Source organism: Pyxicephalus adspersus, chromosome 2 (assembly GCF_032062135.1).
Source record: "Pyxicephalus adspersus chromosome 2, UCB_Pads_2.0, whole genome shotgun sequence".
Taxonomy (NCBI): domain Eukaryota; kingdom Metazoa; phylum Chordata; class Amphibia; order Anura; family Pyxicephalidae; genus Pyxicephalus; species Pyxicephalus adspersus.
Genome location: NC_092859.1, coordinates 69,945,745 through 69,971,925, shown reverse-complemented (window position 1 = coordinate 69,971,925; position 26,181 = coordinate 69,945,745). Strand labels below are relative to the sequence as shown.

At 39.2% G+C, this 26,181-nt stretch overlaps 2 protein-coding genes across 5 annotated transcripts in view; one reads left to right on the top strand and one right to left on the bottom strand.

Annotated features, from left to right (window-relative positions):
• Nucleotides 1–3,882, top strand: part of SH3PXD2B (SH3 and PX domains 2B) — a 75,347-nt gene extending 71,465 nt beyond the window's left edge. For all 3 annotated transcript variants that reach the window (XM_072400951.1, XM_072400952.1, XM_072400955.1), the window contains one exon: nucleotides 217–3,882. In XM_072400951.1, coding sequence (XP_072257052.1) covers nucleotides 217–1,725 — 1,509 coding nt within the window. In that variant the 3' untranslated portion in view covers nucleotides 1,726–3,882. The remainder of the gene's footprint in view (nucleotides 1–216) is intronic.
• A 376-nt stretch (nucleotides 3,883–4,258) lies between these two features.
• The window catches only part of NEURL1B (neuralized E3 ubiquitin protein ligase 1B), a 50,298-nt gene continuing 28,375 nt past the window's right edge, over nucleotides 4,259–26,181 (bottom strand). The window contains exons 2-5 of one of the 2 annotated variants that reach the window (XM_072400956.1): nucleotides 22,165–22,725; nucleotides 15,360–16,064; nucleotides 11,998–12,117; nucleotides 4,259–10,562 (exon numbers count right to left, since the gene is read on the bottom strand). In XM_072400956.1, the coding sequence (XP_072257057.1) occupies nucleotides 10,321–10,562; nucleotides 11,998–12,117; nucleotides 15,360–16,064; nucleotides 22,165–22,725 (1,628 nt within the window). In that variant the 3' untranslated portion in view covers nucleotides 4,259–10,320. The remainder of the gene's footprint in view (nucleotides 10,563–11,997; nucleotides 12,118–15,359; nucleotides 16,065–22,164; nucleotides 22,726–26,181) is intronic. The other variant, XM_072400957.1, reaches the window with a different exon arrangement.

Here is a 26,181-nt window from a genome sequence, read left to right as displayed (position 1 = left end):
GGAGATATGACAACCTCTAATGATGAATAGGAATCTTGGAATCACCACATAATAGCCCCCCTCAATAGGTTTCTTTTAGCCTGGGTGATCCTAATGGAACCTACACTAATATGTCAGTTGCTATTGCTAAACTATTATTGCAGTTGATAACTAGAATGAAGCCTACATTTCAAGGAATTTTTTTCCTTTTATAACCTGTTATGGATTTCCTTTTAGGTTGTCGAGAAAAACCATAGTGGTTGGTGGTATATACAGATTGATGATAAGGAGGGCTGGGCTCCTGCTACCTTTATTGACAAGTACAAGAAAACTAGCAATGCCTCAAGGCCCAATTTTTTGGCTCCTTTACCCAATGAAATGGCTCAGCTGTGCTTGTCCAATTCCTCGACAGAAAACACCTCCATGGAAGAAGCATCTGGGCCATCTAGGCCTCTACCTGAACCACCACAAAATGGTACAGATTCTGTACCCAAATGGTCAAAGGAGTGGAAGAACAAAGACCAAGCTATTAAAGGTTCTCCTTTTGATGGGAAAGAACACTTTTTAAATAGTGTGTATGATGAAGCAGCTGGGGATGATGGGGAAGAAAAGCCAAGTCTACCTCCACGACGAGAATCCATGTTGAAAACTGAAGATGTTTCTGAGCGACCAAGCATGCCACAGCATAGGGCACCCCCTCCAAAACCTTCAGCCAGCATGATCACACCAAGTCCTCCAAAGCAAGTTCCTTTAAAGGAAGTAAAAAAGCCAGAGATAAAAAATGAAAAGAGCAAAATGTTTCAGCTAAAAAACGAAATGGGTCTTGAGTGCGGACACAAAGTATCACCCAAAGAGCTAAAAAAGCCAATGCTAAAGCCTGTCGCCAGCAAACCTAAACCTGAGATATCAACAGAGAAGCCTGAGTTATTGGTTCCAAACCCTTTTCTCAAAGCTAAACCACAGGTCAAACCCAAACCAGCTGCTACAGGCAAAACTGAGGTTAATTCAGAAGATAAAGTTGACATTTCAAATCTGAGAAGCAGACTTAAACCTTCTGGGAAATCATTAGATAAAAGTAATGAGCAAGAGGCTTTTGCAAGTAGTGGGGTGAGCGATACTGCGGTTTATAACTGTATAGGGGCTGCAGGCAGACCCCATGATAAACCTGATCAAAAGCATCTGTACAAGCAGGACTATACCATTCCTGTTGAACCACCTTCCAAAGCACTCCCAGTACCACTGCGAACTGCTGAAACTGAACAAAAGGCTGCAAGAGATCCACCCCAGAGGCCTGTAATTCCACCAAGGAGACCCCCTCCTCCCAGGAAAGCTTCCATGTCCAGTGAAACAAATGAAGGCAAGGCAACACAGCCAAAAGAAAGTTCAGATTTTACAATTGCCCATATGGCAAACCGACCCATAGTGGTTCCTCCTAAAGCCAAGCCACTCATTTCTTCCTCAGGTAGCGATGATACTAAAGTGAAAAATAGCTTTGTTCCCAAGATGCCACCATCAAGGCTGACAGATAAATCAGAAACAAGAGAAAAGCCTATATCTGGTATACCAAGCCAGTATGTGGCTATTGCAGATTTTGATGGAGATGAGGATACTGGTAGCTTTAAAGAAGGAACGGTATTTGAGGTTCAGGAAAAGAGTTCTAGTGGCTGGTGGTTCTGTAGGGTTCTTAGTGGAGGCCCACATTGGGAGGGCTGGATACCTTCCAATTATCTAAGGAAGAAGCCTTAATGGCTTGCCTAGTTTACAGAGTTCTCTAGTCTCCTTTTTTCACTCCTATTTAATTAGCCATTATTTATAGTTTTTACTTTTTTTATATATATATATCAAAAATACATTCCAGTGTTATTCCTATCTCACATAATGAATGAACAGCTTGCCGTGTGGACAGCATTAAGAGAAAACTTGTGTATCCTGCGACCCGTGGCCTGCTCTGATACTAAAAAGAAATGGCTGTATTGTGATTCCACCATGAAGGAGATGACTGCTAACCTTGCTCCTCCCTGGGTTACGAAATTGTTAGCGGAGGTAGAATAAACAAAGCCAAATTGTCCCATTCGCTCCATATTTGGCCATCTCCAAAGAAGTTACTATTCCTCGCCAAGTCACACTTCAGCCACTGTTGACAGTGACATCATGATCTTGGCAGGACTGTACAGCTTAAAACTTAGGGTTTTTTGTTTTTTTTCACACCCAAAGTAGTAATAAAAGCCTAACATGATACGTAAAATGTTTTCTGATAAGCGTACATTGCTTTCCCACATGTTTCAGTAACTTATAATGAATCCCAACAGTGCTAAAATGACAATGCAATTATTCAAGTAACTATTTTACCTATCAAGCTGAGGACTCCATGTTTTTTTTTATTATCACTGCTATCATGAGCAAGAGTAATATCATTTTGTGGCCAATAGAGGGAAGCAGTGTCCAGTGAATAGGTAGACAAAAGTGTTAATGTTTTTTTTCTCCTTTTAACTTGGTTTACCAGTTCTGCAAGGAACAAAATAAAAAATCTGCAAGAATAAAAAAACAACATGCCGTTCATAAGCCAGCCCAATGCTAGACAATAGGGTACGCAACACCCATATATGCACATTTGCAAAATTTGATATTTAACTTCAATCTGCTTTGAGATAAATTTAGCAGCTGCATACGAATAGTTTTCTCCGCTTGCCGCAGCCTGTTCACAATGTAAAATCAAATAAATCCCCATTTCCTTTCAAGGAATACCTAATGACTAAATAGGGCCATTTGTTTTACCTTCCTTTATTATATGAATGGCCTGTACGAGTCTCCGTATTTTATATCTGTCGGACAGCTGGAATCCCTTTATTTGTATAAATGTTTTGTGAGATGGATATATTTAAAGTGCATTACTTTTTTTTCCCAAACTATTTTTTCTCCTTTTGTACAGGAGCAGTGCTCCATGTCCTGCCATTGTATTTTTTTTTTGCTCTGGAACTGTGATTTTTGGAGATAATCATACCTTCTTACTTGTTTTAGGGAAAGTCTAATTTGGCTTTTTCGGGTTAGGGCTTACAGTAATGAATTTAGAAATGAATTCAGTTTGCTCATATAGGGGCAGATTACGCTGGTGCTTAGTTTTCCTGATTTCTGAACTCAGTAAACTGGGAATTAGGGTTATATTCCTTCATTGAATGTCTCTCTTTGACAGATGTTTTTAAACATCAGCAAGGCAAAAACTCATGTGCACATTGTTTCTTAGTATTTTATTGCATCCTTGGCAAGAATATATATTCTGATCTGTTTCTTTATAACATGCTTCTGCTGCATGTCAACGTTGTCTATATCTATGCATCCAATATACTTTTTAATGCATTTTCATTTTTGTCATGTTTGCCATAAGAATCAGTATTGACTCCTTTTATCTGCTGAACAAATGTCAACATATACCACTTGAATTACCCCCTGTATTTTACTATCCATATTTCCTTAGTTTATAATTATTGCTGATGGTGCCTTTCTGATTGTGCAGTCATTACACCACCATCCCATGGGCTTTCATGCTCATAATAAATGCATAATTTGTAATGAAGCCCAAGTGACCTTTCCTAGTGCCCATTACTGTGCCTTCCTAACGCATGTTTCATTTGTAACAACCTACTCTTGCTTCTGTTATTGTTTCCCATTTGGTGCCGGAATGGCATGCTGTGCTGCCAAAGATATTTTTTCTTTTGTTTTAGTTAGGAGGAAATCAAGTGTAATATCTTTATATACATCACTGATTTGTCAGTTATATAAATACATTTACCTTTGATACATCTTGCAACTATGCAGACTTCATTCTGTCCATCAGATGCTAAAAACCTTTCATTGTGCTTTGGCTCCTGTACTAGGACAATAAAGCTTTTTTGTTTTTTAAAGTTACATTTGTGTTTTACTTCTTTCTTTCTTTCATGGTAATAGCACTTGTGGGAATCAGTGTTGTGGCTTAACCAGGAGGTGGCAGCAGAGTGTTGATATATATTTGTGGTAATCCGGTAATTTCTGTGGCACATATAATGCATTGAATGTCACAAGCTCTGCACATTTGTCAGATATTAGCCATGCACTAGAACAGTGGTACATTCCAGGTCAAGAAAAAGTATTGAAACCCATGAGGTCATCATTTTTAAAGGGAGAGCGGCTTTCATGCCCCGTATAGTTAAGGACAAAGGAGGTTTGTCTATGTATTTCGTAAAAAAAAAAAAAAAAATTGCAGGAGGACAGATGTCGTTTTAAATAAAGTCGACGAAGGGAATCGTTATCAGCCATATTTTCTTTTATTGGTTTTTGAACATAATCCATAATGGATGTACAACAAATAAAAATGTACAATTAACAAAACAAAAGCACAACACAAAAAAATGGAAAGTGCAAAATAGACAACCAATATTAAGTCTTTTATATTGACTATAGGTAAGTTTACAATGCAGTACAGGTATCACAGTAAAGAACCATCATCTGTGTATTTTCCCAAACCACAAAAATTAAAGATTTGGGGCATAAAGGTGAAGCGTACAATGTTCACTGAATTATCAAAACAAACAAAAGTCATAATCAGTGGTCTTTTTTTCTTTAATATAAAACTAACACGAAGGTGTTTAAATTTGCAATTGAAGTATTATTATAACATGGAGTCTGAATATAAAAAGTGCACAAACAAGCTCAATAAGGCACATACATATTCTATACAAATGAATAACCATTGAAAGTTACTATTCAATACATTAGTTGTACAACGATTGTCTTCCTGGAGAGGGGAGTGAGGTGAAAGGGAGAAGTACAGCTCAAACAGAAACCAATTACCAGAGAAACACTGTGCAGTTTATTTTGGCATGTTAATTGCAAAGTGGAGGCACAACCTGGGGAACAGAATCTGGACTCAGACTTGATTTCAAGAGAAACAATCCGCTCTCAAATTCAGGATTTTTGTTTGTTTTATTGTGAAACCTAATGCATTCTCATAAATTGTGCCAGATTTAATGCAAATAATCCTGAGATTGTTAGTGAAAGTGTGTCTGTCACTGTAAGATACAGCTCATTGACCCTGTTCGGTCAAAAATGCTTTCCTTTCTGATCTGGTAACTCCGCACTTAGGTCAGAGACTTGGGACAAGTATGCAAATAAAGGAGCTCTGACTTTCCTGGTCTGCATGCTTGTTCCAGGTCAGTGATCAAAAGTACTGAAGCCAAACCGAAAGCTAGCATTTCTATAAGGCAGGTAGCAAGGGCAGCCTTTGGATTTCACCTAGTACAGGTTTCCTTTGAGTAATGGTGGATTGCAATCAATTATAACATACAAAGAGTAGGTCATGGCAGTGTCTGAAGGCTGGTTGGGTAGTACTGGCTTGTATTTGTGTGCTCCCGTGTGCACATATATTGTAAGATGAATACAAAGACTAATATACACAGTATGGCTGTCATAATGACTTCAGTACTTGATCGCTTAGGACTTCTGCTACCTTTGTTCTTGTGTCAGGGGACTTATCAGAGGATCTGAATGGCAGCCAGGTATGCAGCATTTTCAAAGGTCAGCAGCCTACAGATTTTTCTCAGCACACAAATCCCTTTAGAAAGACGTTCAATGAAAACTATTCATGTGGATTTAGATTTTAAATGTGGTTGGTCTAGGTATCTGTGCAGTTCTGTAGCACAATGGAGATTCAGCATTTGTCTACTCCCCTGAGTTGGGAATCCCCACATGCAGTTTACGGTGGAAAGCAGATGCTAACATGGTGCAACAACAGGAACATCACTCTGAGGTACCCTGGATCTTCGTTATGGTTTACTAAACACTACTAGACATGGCCAGGTTGTAGGTATGTAAAAGCAAATAAAACATAGTAAATAAGAATTGGAAGGCTGAGGCTAAGATTTCATGAGAGATTAAACTGTTTTCTCAGATTTAACTACTCATTAGCAGTTACCATACTTGTATCTTTGCAACTATAATATGGTAACTTTTATCTTTGTAACTTTTGCAAAGATTTATTACTCCTGTAGCTCTAGCCTTACCCTAAGGCAATGGAGGTCCTGATGGAGTGCTGAAGAGATACACACAGCATGCCTGACTTTTAAGGTATGGTCGTTTCGTGTATGGTTATATGGAACATTGGATTTAGGGTCTTTGGCAGAAGGATTAAGGTGTTCCAAATTAAAAGTGAAGTAGCTTTGAGAACACTGCACACAGCATATATAATAAAAAATGGATGTTCAACTGAACGTTAATAAAGGTTCTTTCCTGTATGGCCAGTTTCAGCCTCTAAATCAATATAACAATGGCTTTATACATGACCAATAATTGACATAGTAAATTAGCAGACCCAAAGGTTAAATTACTGGTCTGGAACCCTGCACAAGATTGTGTGTTTCCATTCTATCATTCTTTTTTCCAAATCTGAATGGCTAGGGAAACCTGAAAGTTTAGTAAGCTCCCCTCAAATTTCCTTAATGTGGATTAAGATCCTCACAGTCCACCTTGACTGTCTAGTTCCAAGATTCAGTAGTTGTATCACACTTACAAAGCATATACAAGAACATATTGTAAGCAGGAACCATTAGGTAGCCGCATTAAGATTGTGTTGGCAGGAGTCAAGAAGTGGAAAGAAATCTCACATACCACAGTAGCATGTGGCTATAAATTTGTTGGTGGCAAAATGTCAAATATATATATATATATATATATATATATATATATATATATATATTCCCACTGTTTTATTAAACCAGGATACTTTGTTGGCCTCCCACTGGAAATGCTGATTCTCTGACTTCAATACACCCCAAGGTACTAAAGCCATCAACATACTTATTGCAGGTGAGTATCTCAGAAAGACCCTAAAATATGGTTCTAGCATGCCAACCAGGCAAGTATATGCAGTGTCAAACACACACCATAGTATTGAGGTTATGTCTAAAATCACTACTAATCTATGTTATCTCTTCAGATTTATCCTAATCTAACATACCTAAACCCCAAGTGTTACCTTCTCCACACCTGCTGTACCCTCAGGTAAAATCATCCTTATCACTGCCTGCACACCCAAATGTTAACATCTTCTCCAAACTAATCTCAAGGTAACTTTGATGCAAACATTAGCAACTAATATTACACACAAAAGGACACAACACTGCCTGCTGTGCCATCTACTTCAAAAGGGCTCCACTCTGTATTTGCAGGTTTGTATTAGATCTGGATTTTCCTCATCCCTTTAGTGATGTGTCAAATACTCTGTAAAAAATGTTGTATAAATATATAAATCGTGAATTTCATTAGTTTACCTGGTTCAGAGCCAAACCGTGGTTTGGATAATAGGAAAGATTGGTAAATCAACCCAACACTTCCACTGATGCTCTTCGGATATAGCTGGGGATTCTGTCTTATGGGCAATATGTTCCCACACAACAAGAATCTCAGACATCTAGGTATAGATACTGCACATCACATACAGCTACCGCCACACCAAAAGGGTTTCAATTTGAAGAACTACTTGGCAATCACATGAGACATTGTGCTAAAATCTGTCACTCATGTACACAGAGCAGAAGCCACCATATTATACACCGAATCCTTGTTCATACGCTATCTATAGGAACCAACAACATCACAAGGCACAGTGTACGGAGATATCAGAGGGAAATAACTACAGTGTCTGCCATGACGACATGATCACAGCACCCGAGGATACATTCAACCCTCAGAGAAGTGCGGTGTGTTTTTGTGTGACCATTTATTCCTAGAGAACTTGCAATTTGCTGAAAAACCTCATCAACTAGAATGCAATTTTTTTTTTTTTTTTAGAATTTTTTTAATAAACGCACTGCACCCACAACGCACAGGTAAATGTACAGTACAAAAACTATTTTCTTTAGTACGCCAAACATCAGAGGTTCAGTACTCACTATAGGATTAGAAAATACAAAGTGTGTGAACAGCAATCTGCTTGAATACAAAAAGAAAAGCATGAGCATATGAATTGTCACACCAAACAGCAGCACTACAAGGACTTTTAAAGGGAATATTGGAGAAGACCTATGCAAAATGCGATACAGGATTTAGAAAATAGGGAGTCCTCGGGTCCATCTGCCCTCCAGCCATGTTCACCATATATAACATGTAGTAAAATGATATCTATCAGATGCTAAACTGGGTGTCCTCAATTCCAGTGGACTACAGCCATAAGGCACCAGACTAGGTGTATTCTGGGATAAGCCTCATGCACAGGGTAAGATGGCTCAAAACATGTAAAATACATCTGTGCTTACGGCAGATGGGGTTTCCCAACTTGGGTTTTCTGACTTCTCTAAGGAAGGAGAGTCCCAGCCTCCCAAACTGTAAAAATATTTATAGTCACCACATTATCTACAGCCCCACTTGCAGGTAAATCTTAGATTGGTGCTCCATTTGTCCACGCTGACTGTAGTCCACATAAGAACATAATCCATGGGATAAATATTTAATTGCCTAGGTGGTGGTCTCTAGTGAGGGCATTTTAGAAGTCCAAAAGGGCTTATTGCACAGATGAGGCCCGCAGTGAATGGGATGAATACGAGATGCAGGCCACATCTGTCCTACTGAGGTAAAAAGCTGGATTTTATCATACAGAAGTTCATCAAAGGTGTGGTTCATATGCACCAGAAGCATATGGCATATTCACAATTAATTTCTGCAGCTGTCCTGTGAATCTATTAGCAGAACCGATCACATTTGTGTGTTGAAGTTCAGCTTACTCCTCTACATTGCCATAGTCAGTGCAGTAGCTTTTATCAGAGATTGTCTTTTTCTATCAGAGATCTGTCCCTGGTAAACTGAAATCTGATTATCTGATGCAGGTCAATATTTCTCAGTGCCAGTCCTAAAATATACCGGGTAGGCTTACTTCACTGGGAATAGATTTGGTATCAAATGTCCTTTATATAGCACCTGAGCAAGGTGAAGGAAAATCTCAAAGCCATAAAAACTAGAATCAGTGGCAGACAGAAAAGGTGAGAATAATTTATGGCCATTCTTTACAATGATCCAGACAATGGCATCTCATAATGCTCAGTTAGAGAGTAAACCCCATTTACCCCAATCAAAATAGCTTCAATACATAAAACAGAAAAATATGTGTGAGCCAGGTAGGAGTTCATGGGGGTGCTTTTTGTCCACCATCTGTTGCACTGCAAACCATGGCAATACCCAGAGCCACTCACTTTCCTTTAAAGCAAAGTGTCCCAGCACATGCCACCCACATTTCAGAATTTGGGTAAAAAATCCCAAATGGCCCCGGGGCCCCTGTATGTCTAGCACTGAGGAACACCAACTCTTTACAAGTATGTGACTGATGTCTTCCAGCAGAATACAACAGTTGCTGTAATGTCTTACTGGTGTTCATCAATAGGAGGATAGAAATCTTAGAAATGACCATTTAAGGCACATCAGACATATCACAAAAGCCGATATATTGGTATTACATGGTAACACATTTCCTTGTAATGTAGAGATGATGTATGTTTCACATTGATCTGGGGGCAAACATATAAGAACACTGCTATTTCAGAACATCTTTTGTGCTCACAACAAGTGATGCAAGAGAACAGGTTATATTGCTGGGTGGCAAAAACAATACAGTGTCATATTGTTGTAAGAAAGTCATCCTATGGCTGCTCTGAGCTTTGTAAAGTTATTTATCTTGAACCATTGTTACAAGGAGTAGCCCCTTGATAAAATGTGCCCCAGTATCAATGCACGGAACCCTGGGAAAAATTTTGCTGGAGGATATGGTGCTTACTTAACTTAGTTTACAGAACTGAAGCAAAGGCAAAATATTGCTGTTTCCCAAAGCAAGCAGTTAGCATTTACTTTTGATTCGGTTCACAGCAGTGAATGTGTTTGGCTGCTATTGTATAAAAGCTAAAGTTGTAGCCATCATCCATGTTGTATGCCCCCAAAGAAATCTGCCTTCAAATGACTCTGATTAAGGATACAGGAAGGCACTACTACTATTTGCACTGATAAACGATTATTTGCTTAAATGGGCTTTGGGCGGTGATATTCTAATGTAGTGACACCCTTAAGTAAAGGCACATCCCCAGCCATGTTGTTTGTGAGCTGGATGGCTCAGTAAGTGCACCCTGAACAATTGCTTTACAACCCTCTGCTGGAGATATCCCTTTATCGGGTGGTCATGAGCAAGGACAATGACACATATTGTGCTACACCACCCTCAAATGTTTAACCATACTGCCAACATACATAGAATAGATTCCTTTAGGGACAATACCCGATTTTACTCTATATTCAGTCCGCACACCAAACATCCCTGTAAAAGGTCCGACTCATTTAAGGACGATACGTTTTGATGACATCCTTTATCACCCTTCGGCAGATTGGACAACAGGCATTGACCTGCCTCTTCAGCTTCATTCCGCAGCTACTACACAGACACATGTGGCCACAAGTGTAGATGACGGTTTCAACTTCATTGTCAAAGCAAACTGCGCATTCACCGTCTTTGCTGCCTTGAGGTTCCGGTGCAAAGACAGGTGACACAGGAGGACTGAGCGGGGAACTAGGAGCCGTCACTGTAGAATAAAAGGAAACCAATGTCTGAGACAGCGAATTTAATACAGAACACCATAACATGGAATGAAGTTATTTATGCTTTATGGGCTAGTAATATGCAATGTACACAACATACACCACAGTTTTATGTATCAAAAAACATTTGTTCCTGAGCAGGTTCTAAAATGATTTTATTCTAAGCTCAGGTGTAAAACAAGACACAACAGATTTCACCATTTCATCATTTAACAAAAAATAAGCAAACATGGAGAGGCCATGTGTGGAAATGTCTGAGAATGTAGATAAAAAACCTTTGTTATATAAATAACAACAAGGTGTAATATGTCACGTGTTGTTCATCTGAGGTTGTATCTACCCATTTTTGGGACCTGAAGAATTGAAAAGTGTATTTTCTTACTTCTCACAACTGTGTAAGCCGTCGTTTGCGTACCTGGCAGTAAAAGATACTGCATGTCTGGTTGGTGTTCCCATTCTCTGCCTGTAACACCTTCTCATATACTGACCCAGAATGAATAAGCAGCTCAGGTAATTGTTACCCTGCTATCTGCTTGTTATAAGTGTGAGACTGAGAACAGACACCAAAAGATGAGAGTTCAGTGATGGCAGCATACATGGTCTCTATGTATAGGTCCACTTAACCTTCCTCACTCCCACAGGCTTCCATTTCAGAAGCTACACTACCCAGGCCAGTGTTGGCTCTAACATGACTTCATACATGCACGACTATCAGCTCTGCAATGTACAGGAGGATGTCGGGGACACTGCTTTGTGCAGTGGGAGAGACCACCAGCTGCTTGGGGAGCAAGATATTAGGGAAATGTTTGTCCTTCTTTGTTATCAGCTTAAAAAAGACAGTGCCTAACTGGGAAAGAAAGACTCACAATAGGGGTAAATGTTTGTGTTCCCCGGAGTGTGAGCTGCAAAAGGTACTAACTGAAATTAAAAGAGGGGCCCTTGCATTCCCGCAGCAGTCTCCAATACCTGATGCAGCTAAATGCTGGTTCATTCTAAATGGCAAAGCACTGGCACATTATGATAGCACTGGGGCTAATCCCTCCTGCACAATCCTATGGTCCCAGTGAGGGTGTCCATCATAGTGAGATGTTGCTTGTCACTATGGCCTAGCATTTGAAAATAAAAGGCAAAGGAAGCCCTGTCATGAAAAATATTCCTGCAGATATAAAGTAAACATATCTAGGAGCCCCCGCAAATATCTGCTGCATTTTTATGCAAATTATTTTTACCAGAATCAGAACATTTTAAGGTATAAAAGGCTAATTTAAATGTTTTTTTAAAACATTTTACCACTTAGGAATATCAAATTAACAAATATTTATTTACTACCATATACCATAAATAAACATGGAACCACTTGCTTAGTAAGGCACAGGAGAAGTGCAAAGAAAGCAGACTCCTACTATTTTTAATACATACCCAAAGAGGACTCCGAGGCTGAAGAGGAACGGTTCACACTGAAGGCCATATCTGAGTCACTGTCATACTGGGAACCGCTAGGGGAACCAGATGGGGAGAGAACATTGGATTGTACAGTGCCTGGAAAGAAGAAAACAATAGGATCACACTACTGAGTAACACAATAGCTTATGTAAAACTTTGAGGTAAAGCTACATTCTGACCAAACTGACTTGGCTCATCTCAAGGATCACCTTTTACTTTAGGAGGATTGTTTCAACTATTTTAATGAGACTTCAGAATGAACTTGGTAAAAATGTTGCATACATTGGTAGATGAAGATTACGATAAGATATGGTTGTGTGTGAACAGTGACCTCATCCAGTTCCCATGCAGCAGGTACATATGTGACATTAAATGTGAATGGCAGGTGACTTTTTTGGTATCTAGTTCATAAGCTACAAATATTTTACTCTCTGCTCCTCTTTTTCTTTAACCATCATCCCCAACAAACCAGCTAAAAGGCTGTTTCACTCACTGGTAGCTCATCTCTAGAGCAGGCAGTGGGAAGAAGACATTTTTACTTAAATCTGCCATTTCTTTTATGCAGCACTAAGCACTCTTTAAAGACTGCTATGAAGTTCAACAGTAACAAAATACACAGCAGAAAATGCTTAGTAGGTACATTTGCAAATCTGTTTTTGAAAAGAGAATTTTATAGAAATGGAACTATTGGTGCTGCTGATGCCACCTGGACGGTACAGCATTTTCAGGGACTGCCAAGTTGGAGAAGGCTTTTTCTTTCTGGAGATCACCGCCTGCTAAAGTGGTAAATGTAATATCTGTAATGTTACTTATGTACCCAATTCAATATAAGTTACACTGGCTTTTTTAAAATCTGACATACAAAAATATATCTAAAAAAACAAAAAGTGTGGGGAAGGTCATTTTCACACAAATTATATTTAGTCTGCGTGGATTCCTTACATGGAATATGCTGGATACACACACACTCTGCACTGACATCACGGCAGTTCCCACACTGTCACTAAACCACAAGTCTGCTCTACCCGTCCGTAGGAGACAGAGTCTGTGTCAGGCAATGTTCAACTAACGCATTGCAACATCCCACACATAAAAATAAATGTCAAGACAGGATGCTAGACCAAACACGGAGCACGGGAACAGTATTGGGGTCTTGGGAAAATCATCTCAGGCAGAAAACCAATTCCTGCTGTGTGCTGCCCATTTCACGCAGACACACGTCTTCATACTGCAATCACCAAATATCTATGTGAGAAGACACAGAATGTGAAGTACCAAAAATGTTGGAAAGTAAGAAAATTGTAATCAAATGTTAGTTTGTTAACATTTCATATTTCAATATATTGGTCTTTAACAAATCATTTATGGAGGGCACCTACCAGAGGAGAATCCTCCTAATTTTCCCTGCAGATTAGATGCATATTATTCCAGGATGTACCCAGAGCCAAATCACACAAAGAGTAGCATATGCTACAATGGCACCAATGGGGGGCTGTACTTGACTGTACTTACAATGTAAGATAATGTGACTGGGTAAAGGATTTGCTTGCTGCATTAAGCACCAATCACTCATATACTTTGGAAGTAATTATTATTAATACACAGTATTTATATAGCACCATCATATTATGTAGCGGTGTACAAAGTCCATAGTCATGTCACTAGCTGTCCTTCAAAGGGGCTCACAATCTAATGTCCTTACCATAGTCACATGTCTTTATTACTATCTAAGGTTAATTTTGGGTGGTAACCAATTAACCTAACTGCATGCTTTTTTTTGGAATGTCGGAGGAAACTGGAGTACCCGGAGGAAACCCACACAAACATGGGGAGCACGAACCTGGGACCTAGTGCTTGCAAAAGCCAGAGCACTTACCTCTGAGCCACCCTTGCTTCCCCATCAAGTAATCGATTGCTAAATTGTTGAATACTTTTAGTCAATAGAGAAAACAATTAGTAGACCAAAAAAAAGGAGTCAGAGGTGACAAGGACTGGGAAGTCGGAGTAGAAAGGTTTTAGGAGTCCACAGGCCTGCCAAAAAACACCATCCAAGGAACACCATGGTAGCATAATGTCTAACACAACAACCAGCTGGCAATCTGAGCGTTCCCTGCTGAATACTTTAACCACAGGTGAGGCTATTCAACTGGAAATGGTGTGGAGTACTTTCATTGGCTGCTGGTTTTTAGGAAGCACTGCCCACTTATTTACTGTAGCCTATAGGAAGGGAAGGAAGGAAGTTGAGTTTGTGCTCCATGGCAGGGGGGCATTCTCAACATTCGATAAATACGTAGTAATTTGGGAACATGCAAACTTTGTGTTAGATTATATATATATATAATTTTTTATCAAAAAGGGTTGGACAAATGACTTGCGTTAGACAAATGACCAGCACTGGAGACATTAAAGGCTCACTCACTGTATGTATCCGTCCAATAAAGAGCACTCCTGGGAGGAAAGTCCCCAAACAGAAAGTCTCAAAGCAGCCAAAAGAATGCTAATTAAATTAGTACAGATCAGTGCACTACAACCCAACCAACGTGTGCCCTAAACCACTCATTTAGACCCAATATGGCTTGAGAAAACAAGGAGGAGTTAGAAACTAGTGAAAGGATCAACTATGAAACCACCTTTTGGTAAACTGTAAACTAATCTTTAATAAACGGTCTCCAGTGATTATTTCCATCGACAGTAAAATGTAAGGGCTGACACTGTTTTTTTTTCTAAGGAGAGGGAAGGAAGAACCGAGGCACCCACAATGTCCTCCTTATTAGGAAACAGAAGCAGTCATTCCGGACGGTTGTTTAGTGATTTAGAAGAACAGATATCTAAACCACTTCGGGTGGTCAGCTATACACATGCTTCAGTTTTTGCCCAAGAGAATCACAAATGTTTGCCTTGGGTGAAAAATAACTAGCGTCTATACACAACTTAATGCAGTGCCTTACTCATTATGTTACATAGCGTCTGCACTGTACATTTTATTTATGAAATGAAGGATGCAATATAGAACCTTGCAGAAGACCCTGGATGTCAAAGATAAAAAGTTTAAAGTTTTTTTTAAAGTTTAATATTAAATTTATTAAATATTGGACATATTTTGGTGAGGTATGCCTAAGAATTATAGGCCTTCAATGTAAAATAAATTTCCATGCAAAAAAGTAACACTTTTTGCGTGGAAATATGGACAAAATTAGAACGCTAGGGGGGTTCATCATGTTAAAGTGCCTGTGCGGGAAATAAATCATTTTCATTTTCCATAATTTTTTATGTCCCAGAAGTGCCTGACAAATGCCATACACTAGCAGACAAACACATAGAGCTATTCATCTACTTACCCATAATTCTCAGCTGATTAATAATCCCATGGATAGAGAAGAATACCCAAAGTGACTGTGAGGAGTCCACACACATGAGCATGCCACGACTGTTTCCATTAATGCCATGGAGAACCTCCCCATTGGGTGCTAATGAAAAGCTATGGATATCCCCATTGCCCACTGTGAACAAGCCTTGATGCACAACCCAGTACTCCTTTCTGTCCAATAGGTATTCTGGGTTAGATGGCAGATCAAATGTCCTTAATGTGCTTGGATCGCAGGAGGTGATGCCAAATGATAACGAGCCATAATAAGGCAGTGGCAGCTGACCTGTCTCCACGAACACGGTCTCGCCATTGTGCACTGGCCGCTCAGTGAACACTATCGTCCTGTTACTCTCCTGCCAATTGGTATATGCCACTGTTCGATCTGGTGACAGGGTGATGTCAGCACCACGGGTCAGATGAAAATGAAGCTCTGTGTCTAATATGGTGGGCATACCCTGTGAACGCTGCCGCCTATTTGGACAACATGGGATAGCATGGTTATCCGTTTGTGGAGGCATTCTGCTTAAGTTCAAGTTCGCAATTTTGGCCACCACCTGGTTATTCTCCAGTTCATTATTGTTGAAGTTAGCAGAGTCATGGCTACTTTGGGGCAGGCAGGTGCTCAGTCGGGGGCTGCTCAGTCTTCCTGGAGGCATGGTCTCAGCAAATGTGCTATCTGTGGGGGCAAATAAAACAGTGAAATCATCAGTGAAAAAACAACTACAAATATCAAGTTATATAATAAAGGAAAGCCCTAAAAAAGAACACATTGGAAAACTTATTACTGTGCATTTAAAAAAACTATCAGAAAATGCAAAAAACAAAAAAAAAAAAAACAACTATCATGGTGTTTATTTAGCAAATAAAAACTGCAATGCTTGAGTTTCTATGTCTTTCCTAATTCTCTAACCACTGAACAAACTTTGCAATAGATCAGAATATTTGGGGACATCTCCTATAGCTTCTGTTTAACAGATTCTCTCCACAAAGCAAGAAAACCATCTGCCAAAGAAGGAATATTGAATGACAACATTACTAGTTGGTCCCCAGGACTGGTAAAATAAAAATATTAAAGAATGACTTATTTAAGGAAACTGTATATTTTTGGGAAGAAAAAATGTCATTCTATTTCATGTAAATACAAAACTTCAACATTAACTCAGTCCTCATACTTGAACTTGTGGCCTATCATGTGGGAACACATATTCCAGGCATGCTTGGCCTGCAACCAGTGACTTTCCACTTGTAGTTGAATGATGACTTCTAGCATGCTGAGGGACATTATATGCTAAAAGCAGAGTAACAGCTGGAGAGCTGCTATTTGCCTACTTCTTAGCCGAGAGTTTGTTTCAAAGCCAGGGTCAAAAAACTCCCATCCAATGTACAAAAATAAATGCAGACGCAATGCGGGTACTGTCACGGGTCTGTAGCTACACCATTTACCGGTATATCATTTATAGGAACTGGAACTGCAGTATATGATTGCACTTAGGCCCTATTCAGACCTGTTACTGCAATGCACAGTAACACATTGAAACAGACTGCAGTGCATAGTGGTGCCTTTCATCCAACTGCACTTACCCATGCACCACATCACACAGACTAGTTGTAGAATGGTGCTCTTTGCAGGCAAGCTGGCAAAGTGAATGGTTTGCATGAAGTAGAGAATTCAGAGCCTCCTCAGCTTCTCAGTCCTTAAAGTTGAGGATACACATTTTCTCTATTTAGGATATACATACATACACAAACATCTTGCACAATGCATTGTGTTCCCACACACGTGTAGAAACAGCATTTAGGTTTGAAGTGTATGGTTACCTACAATCTGTTGTATCACAAATCATTGTGTATCTAGGCCTTGTAGCAGAACTTGCCCTATTGTGCTTACTAGAGTCTTTAATCCAGAAATACACGATGATCCATTCATTCCCTCTAGCTTTCTGAATAATTCCAACCATGCAGAGCAAAGAAGCTGCCATGGAAAGTTGCTGGCTTTTTAAATGCAGGACACCGAGCTGTGTGTACCTGGATTTTTTTGCAGTCACTTAGCTGGGGCCCTGCTGTCAAATGCCAACTGAAGATGCAAATTCATAGTGTAGGAGTTCAGAATGTAGTGCAGTGTACTACATAACAGCAAAGCTCACATGCTGCCTATGTAGACATACCAACTACTAATGGAAGTAGATGCAAATAAAGGTGTGATCACATGACTGCAGAAAAAATGATGTTAAAATAAAGCAGAAAATTATTTGTAGCAAGAGTAGTATTGCCTGCACTCCAATGAAGAATTATGGTAGTGGGTTCAGATACAGATACTCCAAAGCAGTGAGCTGCTAAATGTTTTAACGTGTCTCACCCACATAAAACTTTGGTAATCAGAGGCTCACAACATTGGATCTTTGATATTTCATGGGAAGTTCAGAGATCATATTGTGTCTGTGTGACAAAACACAGAAATGTCTATTTCTCTGTGACAGTACCCTAATGAAAACAGACTTCATTGCAATCTCATCCATAACATTGGGAAATTTTTTGTACCTCTGGGTTTTTAGTGAGAACTAAAGTTGCAAAATCTTGTAAAGGACTATTTTATACAGCCATGTAGAAAAAAATGATCTTATCTTGCTGAAAGTCTCCCAGGAAGGTTCTGTCTATATATATATATATATCAGGCTGTCTGCAGTATCTTGATAACCAGAGACCAGGCCGATTAGTAGCACTGTTTATTGTTTAAAAAATATTTCTCTAATTTCAGAAGTCACAAAAGAGAAAATACCAAACTAATAATGTCTCAAAGCAACAAAGTATACAAGATTACAGTGTGGTGCTATTAAAATGCTCCTCTATCCCAAAGAGTGAGTGTACGCAGAAAATCTTCTGTGTGAATAAACAGGGATGTCACACCAGCTGTCGTGCCGTGTTTTATATCCTGTGAAAGATCACTGAAATCCTGTGAAGTTTGGTGCACAAAGCTCTGTTCTTTATCAATGTCGGCTTTTAAATACAACACACGTTTGTTAACCTTCCCTAAACCTGCAAGGAAAGAAATATTAGAACTGCCATTGTTGACTTATTTTTAGGAGTCCAGGCTCCAGAGCTGTCATCTGGACTCTAGTTTTATTAACTAGTGAATCGCTGACCTGGAACAAACACAATTCCAGAAATGTCTAGATTGCAATCCTGCATACTTGTCCAATGGAAGGCAGCCCTGGAGCTGGAATCCACATTTTGTACCCTTGAAAGGCCCATTTATTTCATAAAAGCTTACTTTTAGGCACAAGATCACACTATTGCACAAAGATAATACATAATATTGCACTGTACATGTTAGCTAACAGGGATGAAGTGAGGCTGTGGTGCGATTACCACTTTCTCATGCCCAGGAAGAATGCTCAACATGTACTTTTATTCACTTGTAAATATATAGTCCATAGTCACATCCTAACTGTCCCTCAAAGGGGCTAACAATCTAATTTCCCTATCATAGTCATGTCATTTTTTACAATCTAAGGCTAATTTTGAGGCAAAGCCAAATAAACCTTATTGCAAGTTTCTGGAACATGGGAGTACCCAAAGGAAACCCACCCAAACACAGGGAAGAACACACAAAACCCTGTGGCCTAGACTAACCTGTGTGCTAGCCACGGAGCCTATGGTGCTGCCCATGTAGAATCTTACCCACAGTTGTCTATATAGAATAAATGGGGGTGATAGTCAACAGTTCAAAAGTTCAAATGCTGGTTTATTATAAACAGGCATAGCAGCAGGGGATGCCAGCCATCGGAAACTGCTTTCACGCTCCTGTATGAACAACTCTTTAACATTACTGCTTAATTTTATCCATCCTCCTTGGTATGTCATTTCAGTATGCATATAAAGCTATAATATATGTAGCTATCATAGACCAACCTGACACTGGCATCCCCCGGCGTCCTGCTCGTCCCTGCAGGTCCTCGGGAAACGTCTTCTTCCTGTGATCTCCAGCCGGCGACTGGAGACGATATCCCATGTTTCCCAGTGACCTCGGTGCAGGCAGAAGGAGCCGTGGGGAATTCAAATAATTTTGTATTGGATTCAATACAAAACAGCTGTATTGAGTCCAACACAAAAAAATGTTATATATATATATATATATATATATATATATATATTATATATTATACATGCTACTGTACAGTTATATTTTGTTTTTATGTTTTTGTTTTTATTTAATTGTTTTTTTTTAATTTACTGAATTTAATAAATATTGGACATATTTTGGTGAGGTAAGGCTTATTAGAGAATTATAAGCCTACAATGTAAAAAACATTTCTATGCAGAAAAATGTCACGCTTTTTGCGTGGAAATAAAGGACAGAATTAGAACACTAGGGGGGTTAAACCCTGATCCAACATGTCAAATATACTGATTGAATTGCAGCAGCCATGAGCTGGGTGCTTAACATGTCATGTCACAGGTCAATGGCCATTTATCACAGAGCACTGTATGACCACAAATGTCAACCTGCGACAGGACGCGGCTGAGGACATGTTACCATAAGAGGCAATCCAGATGAGCTAATGCTGGTCCAGGAATACATGATAGGAGTCTAGGAATGTCTCAAACTTTCTGTAATCTTAATGACGGCACTGCCAGGCTTTAGGAGCCCAAACTGTCTGGACATTACAATAAAAACACCGGAACAAGGTGTGCAATTAAGGTCTTTTACCTGAGTTGTTAAGACAATGCAATCCTCCAGTAAGAAATCACATATATAGTATCAGCGGGTTTACAGGGTCTATTTTCAGCACCTTGCGTGGATGTCAGTGAAATTTAAAACGCTAAATCTCCAGATGCAATGGTTTTCCGTGACTATAACTCAGCAAGTCAGACAAATGTTGGAAAGTGCTGTAAAAAAACCCCATTAGGCTTCGTGTGACATTTTGAACTGTTTAAAGAGTTGGTCTAGTGAAGAACAGAAACACTATATATAACAAAACGAATTTATCGTCATTCCAAATACCTTAAAAAGGTCACAAGGCTGTAGAAGATGTAACAGCTATTGCGGTATGTTCACCTTAATACAGAACTAAAATAACAGATTCTTCAGATGCATGGGGTAAATGTTGTATTTGTCATTGTGTGATTTTTTTAAGAGGAGAATGTCTATTAAAAAAACAAAAAATAAAAATGTAACAATTGTGCAGCTGATCATATACAGGTGCGGCCTGTGAACTATGAGAGGTTCTTCAGAACACCCCACACATTTCAGACACAGCTGTGCTGCACTTCATCATGGTAACAGCTGAATAGACAACTGCGGAGGCTGCAAGCTACAAAGAAAAAAATTGGCTGAGGGGCAAATATTGAATAAATCATCCCGTGAGGCCTCTTGGCTACTGAGAATGACCAGGAGCAATGCTTGTGGTTGCCCTTTTTTTTCCTTTGCAGCATTTTTAAGATGGACCATTAATGGTACACACTTGAAGTTTACTAGGAATATTCTTTACAAAACATTTTAAAAGTATGCGGTGTTCCTTGGCAGCTTATTTTAGCACATTAAATAAATAACTGTACAGTATTATTGATTGTGGTAAAAAAATGAAAAACTTTTTTTTTACATTTCTATGTCTTTCAAGAACACCCCCTTCCCCACCTAATCATAAAAGACTTGGTGAGGAACAGTTAGGCCTAAATTGTTCAAACTGGTTTACAGACCCCGTCTATCCAAATCAATAAGATTTGGCTGAAATCCCACTTGTATCAGCCCAATCTAATCTATTAATTAATATTTCACTGTCCTGCAGCAACCAGTCACGTTTTAGTTTATTGCAGCAAGGTCAGTTAAAGAAGACTTGCACCCCGCTTAGATAAGTCAGAAATGAGAATTCATCTTTAACCTAACTCAAAATAATTGAATTATTAAATTGGTTACTGCACTCTGTACACTATCACTGCTTCTGCACTGCCTTAATTGAACCAGAATGTCTCATTCATGCACTCCAGCCAACCCAGATCAAAGCTGAGCTGCATCCGTCACTTGTCTAAATGAGGTAATTTGTTGATCTGTTATTTTAATGGTTCTAAGTTTACAAGATCTTAAAAAGCAAACTGGAACACTCCTGTATGAAGTGATAAGAATGGTAGCTGGAGTTTTTTGTGCAGGGTCAAGTGATGGACTTTCTAAAAACCTTGTTCGATAACAGAGGAATGCAGAGTAAGAGGCCCTAAAGAGTCTCTTATGGGACATACAAGATATACAGTATGCAGGACCATTGATGGCTACAAGTGAGCAACTCAATATACAGCAGGCCTGAGCTAAGAGTACATCACACAAGATAAAAGATTTATTCACTTTACTATGTACATCCCATCACTGAACTAAACAATCTAGTGCTTCACCTAAACCAAAGAAGCGGATCCAGGGTCTCTTAAAATAGTACTAAATCTTTTATCAACCATCAGTAGGGAAAATGTCATCCTTTAGGAATGAGGTGTGCAAGCTGTCAGGCAGAAAAAAGGTCACATGATTAATATAATGTATATATTATTTTCCTTCTCACACTTATTTTGTTAAGAAGCACTGCTGCACCCCTATCCTATTTACCACTATCACCAGACTGAAAGTGATGGGAAAGATACAATTCTGAGTTGTTGGATAAACCTATTTGTATTTCTCCGTGCTAACAGTTATTTACTTGTGTGCAAGAGTTTTTTTTTTGTTTTTTTAATGAAGATTCTTCACCTGCCCTCTAAATATAACATCTGAAGAAAAAAAAAGAAATGTAAGAGTGTACCTAGTATCTGTACTTCTTGAGTAATGCCATAGACATCAATCAAAGCCCAGAGAGGGCTGGAGACTTTAACCCCACAATGAAATAGGATGGGCTCTTCATCATTGATGCTGTAGAAAATTCTTCCATGACGGTCAACCCAAAATGCTAAAATATTGTCCCTCTGTGCAAATCTCTCAGGTAAAGCTTTAGCCCAGTATCCAGGTCGGGTAACTAGGTCAGGGCACGCATACTTGGGTATGTCTTCTGCCTTCATTTGTGCTGGGTCATGAATTGTGAATCCGAAGCGTAGAGCTCCACTCCAGCCATGGTGGACAGACACCAGCTTCAGACGGACCTTTTCATACAAGTGAATCGGACGACTGGTAAACGTGATTCCGTTACAAAAGCTGTTACGCCGGATGGCTTTCCTTCCATGAGTATCAAGTCGGATATTCTTCCCCTTAGTTTGGCAATGAAACCGTGGAGACTCTGTTCGGGAGAGGACTAGTCTTCTGTCCTGGCCACAGTGTAGAAATGTGTAGCATGGTCTACTGGCTACTGGACGACTGTGATGGCTTGTGTCTGCAAAATAAAAAGAACAAAATACCAGGTTTGTATGACATGAAATGTCTGCACTGTTTTTACGAATTAAGGAAATCCAATCACAAAGTTCTCCAACTAGGGGAGAAATATGCTTTTATACCCCATATGGTCCCATCTCAGGAAACTTGCCTCACCAACAGACAAAAAGTGTAACGGCTGTAAACCTGATTCCGAGATTAATACTCTATTTACTGTTCAAAAAGATAGAAAAACATCCCTGCATACGTTCTTTGGCTCTCATGCATTTCAAAAAGGGCCTAATTTTACAATTAGCCTTTGCAATTTAACCCTTCTAAAGGGTAAAAGTCATCAGAGCCAAAATATTTGGACTGGAATGTGTTTGTACCTTTTTAGATGATAAATGGTCAATGGCTGGATCAGGTTTCCAGACCTTATTCCTTTTATTTCTTGTTACTTGGCAGTGGAGACAAGCTCAGGAGAAAGGTCAGCACCTGTGGCTGGAAGCAACAGTTAGACTTGGCGTAGAATGGTGTCAGTCTGTTTTCATTCAAGATTTCAGTGATGTATGAGCAGGAGATAGGTGCATGACTGAGCCTCTTGCTGCCATGGTTTATGATGAAACTCCTTACCCCTTTTCCTATGCCACTATGTCTATAAACGTACTGGAAGGAGCACTGCTGTCATGAATTGCAAGCAGTTCTTATTTCAGTAGTAGTTAATACAGTTTATGTAAAATTTTCTGATTTAGTGTTATTAGTAATTGCACTTTGCATTATACAGTTTGCCATATTTAACAGACTTTTTTTTATAAGCAAGATGGATGCAAAAATAGGGCGTTGCTTTCAGAAATACAGACGTAGAACTGAGCAACAAAATATTGGATATCACCTTATGTAAAAAAAAATATACATATATAAATATATATGAACTTTACACAGCAATGCACAAATACAATTAGCATTCTCATAAATACCAAATCCAGTGTAGCTCAAAGCTAAAATTAACATACTACACAATCACTTAGGAGCCAGAAGATCGAACACATGTAAGCCTATAAATTTCTGGCTTGGCAGATGAGCTTCAATTATTTGATCTTGAATCTGAAGATAGTTTGTGGAAAAATCTGGAGCATGCAAAAAAGGCAGCAAACATGGTGGGAGTTAACCAAAGGCTACTCATAAAGCAACTGCTAGCACACAACTGCCAGACAAAGTACTTTAACAAAAAACATGCAAACTCCATAGACATCTGTTGAATTAAATCTACTAAACATCACTTTCATCGACAATATTTACTTTAGCCATCCGTAAACAATGTAATTGCACCCTGCAAGCTGCTGCGGTGTGCAATACAACACGTAGAATGAGAGATGGCTCACTGCCTTTAATGAATATTATAAAAGCTGAAAGGGAGGAAATAAATGGGCCCCACAGAGGATAACCTGTTCGGAAGCCTACATACCTTCCTGTTAATTTACCCCAAAGATCACAGCAGATCTGCAGTGGAAATATGCAGTAACCATTTCCTTAAATATATATGAATTTGTTTCCAATCACAAGACCCAGCCTGAAATGCAGCAGACGACAGGTAATGTAAATTCATCCCATTGGAAGTTATGTGCTGTTCCCCAGCCTTTCCTTCCTTCCTGGTGTCTTTGTGTTGGAAATATTTAACCTTTTCCTCTGACATAAGCAACAGGGTTACCACAAACAACCAGAATTACTGAGTTATATAGGTCATGGGCATAAATACAGATGCATTGCAATAACCCAATTCCTGCTTTAATAACTTCCATAGAACATATGGTATTTCGAATTGACCATGCTCACAAAAATAAACATTTTTTTTTTTTTTTGTCTTACTAATCACAAACAAGGACTTCAGGTAAACAGCGAAACACTTACGTGAAAAATATGTGAATTGTTGCGCATGTGACAGGATTTGTATTTCATATAATTTTGTGACACAGGAAGCCACTTTGGCTAGAACTATTTGCAGCCAAGCTTTACAGGCTAGTCCGAAACCAAACTTTGCCTGCGGTTGGACATTGAAGGAGCAGAAGGACACAAATGAGATCCCTGAAAGCAGGATGATGGAAAAGCAATCTTTAAAGCAACAAATACTAACTTACGGAAAACAATGTTACATGGGCCATCCAGATAGATTCAACTAATGATCGCTCTATTCAAAAAACAAAAAGGGGGGGGACCTTTGAAGTATTTTCTGATAAACATATAAGTATGTTACATCTTAGTAATATTGAAGCTCATTCTGTAGAATAATATAGTAAAGTCCTTATCTTATCTGCTATTCAAAGATCCGCCTAGAACTAAATAAATCTACTCATGGCCAATCCTCCTTCCAAGAATGCCAAGTGTGTAACAAGAATATTTAAAAAAATATGTTTTAGAGCAGGGGTGTCAAATCTGGCTCGAAACGCCTTTTTTTTGGCCCCCTAAGGAATCCTAAATATGAATTGCAGGTGGCCTGCTTCTGCATTGAAAAAGCACGGCTACTACAATTCCCGGCATCACTCGCATCTATAGACCAACGGCCTCTTTGCCTATGCGGAGCCCCACATTGGACTGTTTTATAGATGCAAGTAATGCCGGGAATTGTAGTAGCAGCATCACTCACGTCTATAGACCAGCGGCCTCTCTGCCCATGCGGAGCCCCACATCGGACTGTTTTAAAGACCTAGGGAATTGTAGTAGCGGTGCCATTTCAGGTTCAAGTTTGGCCTGCGACTTTGTCTAAGTTTTGAATTTTGGCCCACTGTGTCTTTGAATTTGAGACCCCTGTTTTAGAGGCAGGCAATATTTCTAAAGGTGTCAAACACATGACTTCAACTGCTTCCCTACTACAGATAAAAACATTTAAAGTATTTTGTGCCTCCTCTAATCCTACACCATGTTTTTGGCTAAAAGATCCTTCCTGCGTATTTAGCAGTCAGTGTCCTCTTGCAGAGATCAGTGGGTACACACAGTAGCAGCTGAGTACGATTACTTGTTGGTCATGGTATTTTTAGCCCTCAGTGCTTCTAAAAATGTCTGACGCAGGCTTATTTAGGTGGAGCACAAGACAGTATCTTCACATGATACAAATCAGCTACAGTTTGTTATAATCACATCCATGGCAAAACAAATGAAAATCTATCTTTCTATTTTCAATGTTCTTTTTGTCTTGATTTCAAAAGGACAAGCACAACAGAAGCAATTCATACACACACACACACACACACACACATACATACACACACATACACACACTACCAAAAGTCTAATCTGGTTATGTTAGAGGAAGCAGATCTGTAAAAACTGGAAATATTTAGGACATCTACTTATTTATAAAAAGAACATGATGAAAAGGTATCGTTTAAGGCCAATAGAAAACACACAACATATGACAGCCCTTCTAGTCCTTTAAAACTGTGAAGAGGTTCCCAAGTTTCCAGGGGTGTCCCTCCCTCTGAAA